The sequence below is a fragment of the Eumetopias jubatus genome, unplaced genomic scaffold, assembly GCF_037043125.1.
Source record: "Eumetopias jubatus isolate StellerSeaLion01/CBP00866 unplaced genomic scaffold, mEumJub1_p1.0 scaffold_17, whole genome shotgun sequence".
Taxonomy (NCBI): Eukaryota; Metazoa; Chordata; class Mammalia; order Carnivora; family Otariidae; genus Eumetopias; species Eumetopias jubatus.
Genome location: NW_028274823.1, coordinates 82,289,797 through 82,302,505, shown reverse-complemented (window position 1 = coordinate 82,302,505; position 12,709 = coordinate 82,289,797). Strand labels below are relative to the sequence as shown.

At 42.1% G+C, this 12,709-nt stretch overlaps 1 protein-coding gene across 1 annotated transcript in view; it reads right to left on the bottom strand.

Annotated features, from left to right (window-relative positions):
• Positions 1-12,709, bottom strand: part of ASAH2 (N-acylsphingosine amidohydrolase 2) — a 114,613-nt gene that overhangs the window by 70,477 nt on the left and 31,427 nt on the right. The window contains exon 2 of the mRNA XM_088019965.1: positions 1,884-2,015. Within this exon, the coding sequence (XP_087876091.1) occupies positions 1,884-2,010 (127 nt within the window). The 5' untranslated portion in view covers positions 2,011-2,015. The remainder of the gene's footprint in view (positions 1-1,883; positions 2,016-12,709) is intronic.

Sequence of the window (12,709 nt, the reverse complement as noted above, 5' to 3'; positions counted from 1 at the left end):
GTTCTACCCCGATTATTCCCAGCTATACAATGGAGGTAATAGTACTCTACTCCCTAGGGTTGTTTTGAACAATAAATATGTTCATACACATTAAAAATTTAGAATAATTGTTGGCATATAGCTTTGGTTCTCTTTACATATTGAGATATCCTACATATGCTTGTTATTTGTTTTTTTCCACCCCAGACAACAGCCAGGGTTGCCAAGGTGACAGATGTCACTGTCACAGGTTTTAATGCTCAGAAGGTACTTAGTCAAGAGATTGGCTGCTGACTCCCCTGGGATCCTAGAATTTGGGAGCCGAAGAAAAGCTAGAGATCACCTAGTCTGATTTCGTCAGTTTTACATATAAGAAAACTGAAACCCAGAGAAGTGATGTAACCACGATTTTGGCGACAACACGAGATGAATCAGGTGCACAGCCCAGATCCTCTGACTCAGAATCTGATGCTCGTTCATCCATATTCAACATGTCATTAGAATCCATATTTTCTCAACCTTAAGCCTCCATTTTCTATAAGACATCAATTATTGCCAGGAAGGAGGCATGCTCTTTTACCTTATTGATACCCATGTAGGAATGGGGTGCCAACCAAAGCCAAGTCAGGTCCAATGGCCAAGGTTGATTTCTTTAGGACTTCAGAGTCTCAGGTTCTATATCCCGAAAATGGTACTAAGACTAGCACCTGCCTTTATAGAAGTTTTATGAGAATTAAGAGGGAAAAGTATGTAGACTCTTGACCATAGCACTTGACACAAAGCAACCACTCAACAAACAGCAACTCCTACTATGAGAATAGTTACCATAACTGTTGATCACCTCCCTGAGTCTCAGCCTCTGGATTCTCTAACTTTAAGAGCCAAAACTAAGGAAGTCCGATGGATCCTTTCCGTTTTAGTAGTCCATGCCCCTGCTCTGCACACTGCTGGCACAGAGGGTCTCTGTCCCTCTTCAGGGAATTCAAAGCGCAGGGTCATGGTAGGGAATACATTGGAAAGAAGAGGCCACAAGAGAGAAAACTGAGGTGAAAAAACCGGGCTCCTTCTCTGTTTCGTCTAAAGCCAGCCCTCCCTTTACTTCAGTCAAAGCCTTCAATCCCCACCTGTCTGTCTTCTCTGCTTGTTTACCAGTATAAAACCCACCACCAAAGTAGGGCTCCATCAAAGACCCAGGGGGCCAACATTGCCTGTAATGTAGCCTACATCGTTTTCCAAAACTAAATTTATTCCCAACATTAAAAAAAATATCAGGAGATGCCTAAATCATCCATTCCGGCTCCTCTTGAAAACCCTGGAGATCTGCGTCCATGTGACACCATGACAAATACCAGCTGACACTCAAGAGGGGCTGTGGACCTTGCTCCTCCCCCCCGCAGCCCACCTCCCCACTCCACCTCATGTACAGAACTTCAGTGGCCCTCCTAAGAATTTGAGTTCAATGCCCCCTTCTCTAAAGCTTTCCACAGACTAATTGATATTCAGTGGGTCTTTCATTCTCCTTTTGTCCCCAAGAGAAGATGATGCCAGAGAAAAGGCAAAGAGAAAGAGAGGAGACTTGGGGCAAATGCTCACATTACTTGGCCTGAAGAATTCTGAACTGGGCTTAGGTCAGTGGAAAAGTGAAAGATGAATAAGCACATGTCAGAATGCCTGTCAACCGGCTATTTGTGGGCAAAGGTAAGCTTGATAAAAATTGCTATCGATGCAGAAAGGGCAATTAATCTAAAGGTTAGATGGCCATCCCTGGCAGCTTAAGTACACACTGAACTGTGTGCTGTTATCGGCATTATCAGCAGACACTGTTCTTTGCCTTGGTGTCCCCGGTAATCAAGAAATTTCCCACAGGCTAGGAAGAGCATCCAAGAGAGCCCCCGACAACTTGCCTTTGTGATTTTCAATGGTCCCACTGGTGATAAACAGGAGGCTGAGAAGGGCTACCGTGACAGCGGTCGTCAACACGAGGAGGAAGATCAGGAATGTCTCTAACGTGGAGAAGGTGCGTTTGGCCATCTCTCCTGAGGAAAAGCAGAAATGGAAGAGGTGGAAGAAGACAGAATCGCAAATTAAAACATATATGCTTCGAGCTGCCCAAGCCTAAGACGTCTTAGTTCTTCCATACGAATAGACTATACCAGAGACAGCAAGTACAGAGCATACCTGCCACTACCTCCCTATCCCAAGCCATGGCAGACAAGACCAATCAATTACAGCACTCTTTGGTGAGCTCACATGTGGTTTCCAAACATTTCTTGGCACAGTGCTCATTCTGAAAGGCACCACCCATCATTTGGCATTAGCAAGTAAGCCAAAATCTATCTGTATTCCTTGGCTGCATCATAGTGCTTTCGTTTATGGGGATGATGTTATCTGTACAGAGGTCGAGGTTGGAGCACTTCTGTCAATAGGTATGATCACGCTTGCTTAAGGCTGCCATAGATGGTCATGCCCTAAGGAAAACCACCTTGTCCACAAGGAAGTGAAACACACAGTTTTGGCCTTTAAACTCCATTTGCTAACCTCCAGTTAATACCTAATGAGAAAACAATATGGAAGGGGGTGTGGCATCTCTGGTCTCAAGCCAGGCATTAAGAAAATCTCCCTCTTCCATCGTCAGAAGGATCCCACGTATTTTGCAAACACTGTCAAAGGATTAGGACAAAGACAATGCCCCTGTGTTTGGCAAAAGCAGAAAATGTCCTTACAGGTCCTTCAGATATTTCAGGAGTAGGAGTCATCGTCACTCAGAGAGACTATAGAAGCTAAAAATCCACATAATGTACCAGGAGAAGGTATAACATGGTAGTTAAAAACTGGATTCTGCCTTCTGACTCCAGAGTCCAGATCTCATTTCTGCCACTTACTGGGCAACCTTGGGAAATCCTTCCCAACGCTGAGCCTCAGTTTCCCTATCTGTAAATAAGGATGTGATGATGATGATAATTTTAGTACCCATCTTATAGGGTTCTTATAAAAATGCGATGACAGTAATAATTCTTTCATCCCATAGAACACAGTAGGTGTTCAAAATGTTTGCGTTTATCACTAGGTTGCAAAACAGCAGGCTCTGCTCCTCACTGTCCTCAAAGGGAGTTTATATGAAACAAGCATTAAAGAATTATTGGAATCACAGGTAGGAACTTCAGAGCCCATTGTCTTAACCCATACTTCTGGAAGCCAGAACAAGGAGATGGCATTAGAGTTCTAGGACCTGCCTCCAAGATGGGTCATAGGTGGCTCAGATGCTACTGCCCCCAAGAGTTATAAATTGGCTACAAACAAGTGTGCTTAGCCTGGCCCAATTTTTTGTTTCGATTTGATTTAGTCGACAAGATAGAGGAGCTTACAGCTCATCTGTAAAAAGAGAGTCTACATTTACAAATCTAAACCCTCAAGTTTTCTTTCAAAGTATCTCATAAACCATGACAACACTGAGTCAGCATTGCTACGCGCCAGGACTCTGGTAGAACTTAGTAGCTGCTGTTCCTTTAGATGGGGCATGCATTCTCCCCCCACCACAGACTCTTCCCGGTGGATCTTTTCTATCGAAGTTACTACCTGGTCTTTGCAGTTATTGTATTTTGCCATCCCTGGACTGGAGTTTGAAAATCAGTCTAACGGCAAACACTTCAGAGGCAGGGCTAAACCGGAAAGGGACAAAGGAACTGGCACATGTTCCCAAATTCCCTGGAGATTAGCACACTTTCCTCCTCCATTTATCACCATCATAATTGCTCTTACCGCTACCATCAGGGACAACTTCAAGTTTAAGGCAAAGCAAACTAGTTCCAATCTTGGTCCCAATACTCACTGTCAGCCCCCAGGAGTCAGGAAACACATCTAAGATATGCTTCTGACATTTTGATGATCCAACTAAGTTTACTAGTCCCGCACCAAGAGAACAACTAAACGTGGCTGACCAACAGGCGGACCTCCCCACCCCAGAGCATCTATATGCACACTGCATGTGTAAATGTGGTCACATGGTAGGAGCCTACGCAATGAATAGACACGGTACAAAAATCATACTGTTCTCCTTCTTCTTCTCTCTCTCTCTCTCTCTCTTTTTTTTTTTTTGCTAGCTTTATTCTGTTGAATTGATTACCACCAACAACCTTTTACACCAGTCAGTAATGGCACTTGACTTCACATTAGCGTGTCCAGCTCTAACTCGGTTCTCAATGATGTACTTCATGGGTTTCACTGCTATGTTGCCAGAATTACTGCCAGCATCATTACTCTTCTTTTTTAACCAGCTAGCACTACTTGTTTTTCACAGATGACTACAATCTGAATTCAAATGTTAAAGCAAATGCCTAGTCTGCCTTCAGAATGCACCACGGAGAGCTGAGCTAATGGTTATAACTTAAAAGATTTGACACTTCCCACTGGTTCTCACTTCATCTGGCAAAATTCTGCAAGCTCGGTGATGAGGCTCTATGACACAATGAAAAGCCACTTGCCACATCTCTACCACACTGAGGTCTCTGTTTTTCAAGACTGTGAGAGTAAGAGGTAATAATTTCGCAAAGTGGCTTTCCAAAGCTAAGAAAAGGGAGTGAAGCTTTTAGAATTTCATCAAGATCTCTAAGACAAAGGGATGATTCAAGATCCCTCCGTCCCTCTCCAAGAAAATACAAGTATTCTTACCTGATTCAAACAATCAAAAGAAATCCTGCATCCCAGTAAAGCAAGTCCAGAATCTCGCTCCTTTCACCTTTCACGTTGCTCAGCCAAGATTTCTCAGCACGTTCTGAAACCTACTGAGGAAAGATGTTCACAGTCGTGCCCAAGAGAGTAGAGTTCTCATTAGCATACCATTGCGAGGTTGGTGCAGGATGAGATTAAAGTGTATTGATAACAAGAGCCTTCTATGCAAACGCTCCCCTGGGACGGACTGATACTGAGGGAGAAGTTGCAGAAGATCTGCTGGGCTGAAGGTCATTGATTTCAGCCTTTACACGCCTCTCCAGCACAACAAGTTCTGTGCAAGGTCTACAGCCTGGATCACCAAAAAAAGAGCACCTGCCTTATTTGCCACTGGTCACTCAACCAGCAATCAAGAGGGACTGATGATGCATGCTGGATATTATTAGCGTGGGCAGTGGCTCACATTGAGCTATGTGTACACCAATTTCAGATGAGAAAAGTGATTTTGACTCTTAGGTTCTTGTGCATTAAAAGAAAGCAAAGTTTTAGATGAACTAAGAACGTGAATAACGATATACAACAAGGCAAGAATGCTGTGCAAACATTAAATAATTTAATGACCTAAAAATTACTATATTAAGTTTAAAAGACATTATAATCCTGTTTTTTAAAGTGGACATTATTTATATATGTGTGGTCATGAAGACTATAAGAAATCACAGCAACATATTAAGAAGTGATCTGGTGATAAGATTATGGGTGAGTTTTGTTTTCATCTTTTCGATTCTTGGTCCTTTCTGTAAGAGCCATGTGTGCTTTTGTAATGGGGAAGATAAAATGTTTTACCTTCTCCTGAAGAATGTACACTGTATAACAGCATGAAGTGAAACAACGGCCCACAAGAGATAAAGAAAGGAAGAAATAGGCTCATTCACACCTTTTTTGTCCCCTACTAAATCCAAGCTTTCCAGGAAGCATTTTGAACACATAGGGCACTTCATTCCTTGCAGAGTTAAGAGAGACCAGCCCCCAAAGTCCAGTGGAAATATTAGAGATATAAGTGCCTCCCAATACTGCATTTAGTAATGTGGCTTAGCTACTTTTCTGCTTCAGAGGGGGAAGCAGATTAAATTATGCTATTAAACCAGTTTGGGTTTTTGTGGGGGGTTTTTGCATGCATTTATGTTAGACTTGTTGGTGTCAAGGAACAGAGGACAAATCCAGCCAACTTAAGCAGTGGAGGAAAGAGAGAGAAGTAAATTCATCGGAAGGCAGCAAAAGAAGTTGAAGACGCAGGCTCTGGAAGGCCAGAGATCAGGGCAGATCTAGGGGGCAGGAGGGACTGCCATGGAGATGGATGCCCTCCAACTGCTTTAGGTCTTTCTGTCGTGCCACTCAGGATTCACTTCCTGAGAGACAGCATCTGGCTGGCCCAGCTCAGAGCATAGACATGAGGAGATCCTTAAACAGACCTCTCAACAAGACCATCCCCACAGAGGGGAGAGTAATTCTCCAGAATGAAATCAAGGCAGATAAAAACCACAGACACCCATTAGTGACTTGGCATCAGATTTCCGTCTCCTGCCCTTATCCTTTACAGTGGTCCCCAAATGCACCTGCTGCCCCCTCCAGACCTCTCCACCACTTCCCTCCCCAAGAAAAGGAGCCCTGCCATGCTCATTCACACCAAGACTTAGGAAGCGACCGCAGTCTATTCCGATAAGATCATGAGTAGATCATATATCATTTCCCCCAGACAGCATTTGAAGAACCATCCCTAAATACCAAGGGGTGAGAATCAAGGGACTACCAAGCACTGTGGCAGAGCCAGTGGAGAAGTGATGTTGGGCCAAGGGTACCTGCAGTACCCATTGGAACAGCTGGCTCCTGTAGCTAGGAGTGAGACCACCCGGGGGTGAGGGGAAGATAAAATCACTGCAAATAGTTGAACTTCTACGTCGATCTGATTCTGTCTGAATGGCCCTCAGATAAATCTTGTTTGCTAGGAAAAGGATGACTTTCCTACTCTACCCGCTACCCCAAGACATGCGCTCATACCCCACCCATTTTACAGATGAGGAAACACACACAGAAGGGTGACATGGCTTCCAGAACAGGAAAGGATGGTTAAAAGTGAGCGTGATTGAGCAAAACCTATTGCGGGATGTGAGCCCAAGTTTCCAGATTCCTAGACAAGAGTGCTTGCCTCTCACCAAATTCTTCCTGTGTCGCCTTGACCAGGGCTCTGGCATCACAGCCTCTGGGGATCAGCAAGTCCAAGTGGTCCCTCCTCATTAGCAGATGATGAAGCAAACGATGTCCCTCTGTCTCTGAACACCCTATCCCACAGGGAGAAACTACCCAGCGGAAGGCGGAGGCAGCCAGAGAGAAACACATGAACTGTACTCAATCCCCCCAAAAAATGCTTCTCTCAAAACCTCGATTCATAAACCATTAACCAATGGTCATTAGCACCACAGGATCTTTTACTTATGCCTACAGGGCAGGGGCCTTCAAAGGCTTGATGCTGACTTCCTATGTTCCATGCTAATTGCCACATCCTTTTTCATTCTTTGCTCCTTGGAATAACTGAAGAATAAATTACTTTTAAAAAACATATTATTTCATAGAGCATCCAGATTGTGGTCTCTTAATCCTGTTTCTTGCTAAAAGGAACAAGAGATCCTTGAAGAAATGGCTGGTTCTGGGTATGAGACAAGAAATATATGCATGAAACCTGCAACATGTTTTCATACCAGGAATCAAGGAAGCCAAGGTGATGATCAAGAAGATTAGAACTGTATAAAAAGAACTAGAGGTTCTGTCTCAAATAGGTCAATTTGGGCATCAATTTTTTTAAAAAAATAATTGCAGTAGATTGACACAAAACAAATTTGCTTAAATCCATGATGTTTTAATGACACTTAAGGAAAAAAAAAACAGCTCATTGATTACCTGTAAAAGATGCTACCTTTAAAATAACAAATTCCAATTTGCTTTTCTGAAAACTGATTTAAAAAAGGGGGGGGAGATCAAGAATGTACTCCACTTTTCCTATATAAAGGTATCTTGGAAAAGCCAAGTCATTAACGAGGGTTAGTTTCTCACACTTGAAATATTCCAGCCAAGAATTGAGGAAAGAACAACACACCACGAATCTACATGCTTTGCAACCCCTAGTGAAATGATGGAACTAGGCAATGGTCATTGACTGGATGCTTATATAAGTCACCAAAAGAGAGACAAATGAATATTGCAAGCCTCTGAATGATGTGTTCTTCTCAAGTACTCTTACCAAAATAGTAACACTAAATTGGATCAGCCTCTAGACCTGAGTGCCTGTTTATGGAATATACAAGAAACAACCAACTATGTTAGAGGACAATATGGGGATACAGTAAGCATAGTCCAGACTGTGAAAGACTCTAGGACAAATGACCCTGTTTCTCTAACAAAGAAGGAGGAGGGGAAGGAAATATGAGGAGGAGCAGAATGGAGAAGAGAGAGAGAAGCAAGGGAGGAGAGGGCAGGGGAGGGGAGGAGAAGAAAGGAGAAGAAACTGTAGATTAAAAGAGGCTGAGGAGACGTGCCAATCAACGTATGCTGTAAGACCCAAACCCCCATTATTTAGAACTTTTTTTGAAAACTAGGAGATAATTGCAAAGATTTGAACACTGACGAGATATTTGATGATCTTAAGGGGTTACTGTTAAAAATGTTTGTGTGCTAATGGTATTGTAGTCAGACCCTTTAAGCAGTCCTTATCTTTTAGACACATTCTGAAACGGATTCTCTAAAAAAAGAAATAATACCGAAAGTGCAAAAATTGGATGGATGGATGGACGGACGGGTAGGTGGATGGATGGATGGATGGTGGATGCGTGGTTGAATGAATGGGTGGATGGATGGATGGGTAGGTGGATGGATGGATGGTGGATGGGTGGACGAATGAATGGATGGGTGGGTGGATGGATGGACGGATGGATGGATGGATGGATGGACGGATGGGTGGGTGGATGGATGGACGGATGGATGGATGGGTGGGACAGATAAAGGGATAGGTGGGCGGCTAGATGGATGGGAAATAAGCTTTGCTTTTTAGTATGCAAGCAGAGGGAAGAGTTGTGGTTTAAAGCAATTGGCTTTGTAGAGGGCTTCCCTCAATACCCTTTCTAAACCTAGCTGGCATGCCAATGCCAGACGCTCATTTGCCTAGCGTTCCAGATGCAGTTTCAGTTCTGCCTTTCAGATGCACCAGTGTGAGACTTTGATTCAGAACTGAGCCCCATGGGAAGAGACACTCTGTATTGTACATCTGTCTTGTTGGTTTGGATTGTGGCAACATGACTCTGAGACAGCAGTATGGTGGCTTCTATCTAGATGCTGCAGCCACTTCCTTATTCCAGGACCACTACCGAAGCAGCCTATCCCTCAGCAGATCAGGTCTGTATTTAAGTTGGAGAATTTTTTCTGGACGTTCAACCCCAGTTCTCTGTTTTGAGCCTTCACAATGATTGGGCAAGTTATCTCTGTCCCCTAATAAATCCTGTTCCTCTTGAGCTAGCTGGAGTTGATTCTGTTACCTCCAACTTAAGAACCTGTCCAAGCTAAATCTCATGAAAGTGAGCACTGGGCCTCCCTTTGGAGAATATATGCATTCTAATCACTGGACACTGTATGCCAAGCTGCCTCTGGCAACATTTTTAAAGTGAAAAGTGATGAGGACTCTGACACAATGAATTCTTCATTAAGTCAGAAAAGAAATTAGTTTTAAGTACACAGGGCTGCCATATTGGTACCTTACCACCTCATACGTTTTGCCAAGTAATGAAAAATCCCTTTGAACCTCAAAGCAGTCCCATTATCAGATGACTATTTATAGATTCACCTTTACACTTGTCTCTGTTGGATCTTGACCTCAAACCTCAAGCAATAGAAAAGAGGTCCCTTCTGTTCTAAGCTGGAGAGACTGTTTCCTTTTGCACCTGTTGTATGTTGAACCTGAGAATGAGACTAATGGATGTACTTCACTGCAGTGGAGGGCCCAGGTTCCTTCTATGAGGGAGGTCACAGCTCCGACCATAGTGGCAGAGCCCAGGAGGAAGATGACGTGTCACAGAGCAGTGCACTGTGGCTCTTCTTTTCTGGGGGGGGCGTTCACAAAGCCCTTGTTCCCAACAATATTGACAGTCCTGCTTTTCTCATAGAAAAAAATAGATACATTCCTCTGGGGCTGCAGAGTTTCTCTCCCCAAATTTACTCAGTCCTGCCTTCAATACAAAGGGCAAAAGACAAAGGCAAAAGATTGAGTATATGGAAAGGACGAGAATTTGGAATCTGAAGATTGAGGCTTTTTTCTGTGACCCTAATCCCTCTGTTCCATTTTCCTTAGCAGGAAAATGGAGACCAACAAAAATCTACCTTGCTGAAAGGTTCACATAGACAATATTTTTTTTAAAGTTCTTTGATAACTCTACAGCTTGATGTGAATGAGTTACCATATTAATTAGGCCACATGTGGATGCCCGAGAGTGGTTGGTTCCATGCATTTAAACCTTAGAGCACAGTTCTTTTCTTAGTGTATTCCTCATGGGTGGCTCTAATGATCTCCCCATTAGAGTTTAACAAACTCAGCCTTGGCAAGCAGGGGTGTCTTTGTTGTTTCTCAAACATGTAGAGGGTTTCAAATGTAGATAAGACTGGAATTTAAAATTTTCCTCATTTTCCTACTGCTAGAAAACCACTGTGGGGCTATATAACCTTTGCAGAATATTTGGAAATTCTTCTCTGATGATTTATCTTTTTCCAAAACCACAGATATGGATTTATTGTGTTGGCAGTGAAAAATATGACCTGTTTGCCATACAAGATTATGAAGGCAGATTGGGGGGGTGGGGAAAGGCTGCAATTGCATTTATCTTCATTTCAGGAACAAGGTGACAGTATCTTTGATATAAGTCAGTCCCTCTACATAAACCTCAGAGGCTTAGCATCTCCCACCTGCACGGTGCACTTATGGAAAAAATACCACATTTTTCACACTCTAAGGATCCCAGAAGAAGACAGAGAAAGGGGGGCAGAAAATTAATTTGAAGAAATAATAGCTGAAAACTTCCCTAATCTGGGGAAGGAAATCAATGTTTAGATCCAGGAAGCACAGAGACCCTCCTCTCCAAAATCAACCCAAGGAGATCCACACCAAGACACAGGGTAATTAAAATGGCAAAAGTGATAAAGGATTTTAAAAGCAGTAAGAGAAAAGAAGACAGTTACGTATAAGGGAAACCCCATATGGTTATCAGCAGATTTTTCAGCACTTTGCAGGCCAAAAGGGAGTGGCATGATAAGTTCAAAGTGCTGAAAAGGAAAAATCAGCAGCCAAGAATACCCTATTCAGCAAGGTTGTCATTTAGAATAGAAGGAGAGAAAAAGAGTTTCTCAAAAAAAGAAAAAAAAAAAAAAAGAGTTTCTCAGACAAACAAAAACTAAAAGGAGTGCATGACCACTAAATCAGCCCTATAAGAAATAATACAGGGAGCTCTGTGAGTGGAAAGGAAAGAATGTAAGTGAGAGTGTAAAAAGGAAAAAACACAAAAGCAGTAAAATTAAGTATTTCTGTAAAAATCAGACAAGGGATTCATAAAATAAAAGTAAAATACGACACCACAAACCTAAAACATGGGGAGGACAAGCGTAAAGAATGGGTTCAAATTTAAATGACCATCAACTTAATACAGACTGCTATCTACATGCAGATGTTATATACAAATTTAATGATCACACATCGAAATGCAAAATAATAAATATGCAAAGAATAAAGAGAAAAAAAAACAAAATATATCACTAAAGAAAGCCAACAAGCCATGAAAGAAAGGAAGAGAAGAAAATATCAAGGAAAACTACCTAAGCAACCACAAAACAAGTAACAAAATGGCAATAAATACATATCTATCAATAATTATTTGAATATAAATGGACTAAACTCTCCAATCAAAAGACATAGGGTGACAGAATGGATAAAAAAAAAACAAGACCCATCTATATGCTATCTACAAGAGTCTCATTTCAGACCTAAAGACACCTGAAGATTGAAAGTGAGGGGATAGAGAAACATTTATCATGCAAATGGACGTCAAAAGAAAGCTGGAGTAGCAACAAATATCAGACAAAACAGACTTTAAAACAAAGACTGTAACAAGAGACAAAGAAGGGCACTATATACAATCATAAAGGGGACAATCCAACAAGAAGATATAATAATTATAAATATTTAGGCACTCAAACTGGGAGCACCCAAATACGTAAAACAGTTAATAACAAGCATAAAGGAAATAATTGATATTAATACAGTAATAGTTGGAGAACTTAACACCCCACTTACATTGATGGACAGATCATCCAAACAGCAAATCAACGAGAAAACAGTGGCTTTGAACGACACACCGGACCAGATGGATTTAACAGATATATTCAGAACATTCCATCCTAAAATAGCACAACACACATTCTTTTCAGGTTCACACAGAACATTCTCCAGAAGAGATCACACGTTAGGCCACAAAACAAGTCTCAACAGATTGAAGAATAATGAAGTCATACCACACATCTTTTCTGACCGCAATTTATGAAACTAGAAATCAACGACAAGAAAAAAAATCTGGAAAGACTGGGGGCACCTGGGTGGCTCAGTCAGTTAAGTGTCTGCCTTCGGCTCAGGTCATGATCTCAGGGTCCTGGGATCGAGCCCCGCATGGGGCTCCCTGCTCTGAGGGGAGTCTGCTTTTCCCTCTCCCTCTGCTCCTCTCCTCATTCATGCTCTCTTTCTCTCTCTTCTCTCAAAAAAAAAAAAAAAAAAAAGAAAAAGAAAAAAGAAAACCTGGAAAGACCACAAATACATGGAGGTTAAATAACATGCTACTAAACAATGAATGAGTCAACCAGAAAATCAAAGAGGAAATAAAAAACTACACGGAAACAAATGAAAATGAAAACACAACAGTCCAAAACCTTTGGGATGCAGCAAAAGTCGTTCTAAGAGGGAAGTATATGGCAATACAGGCCT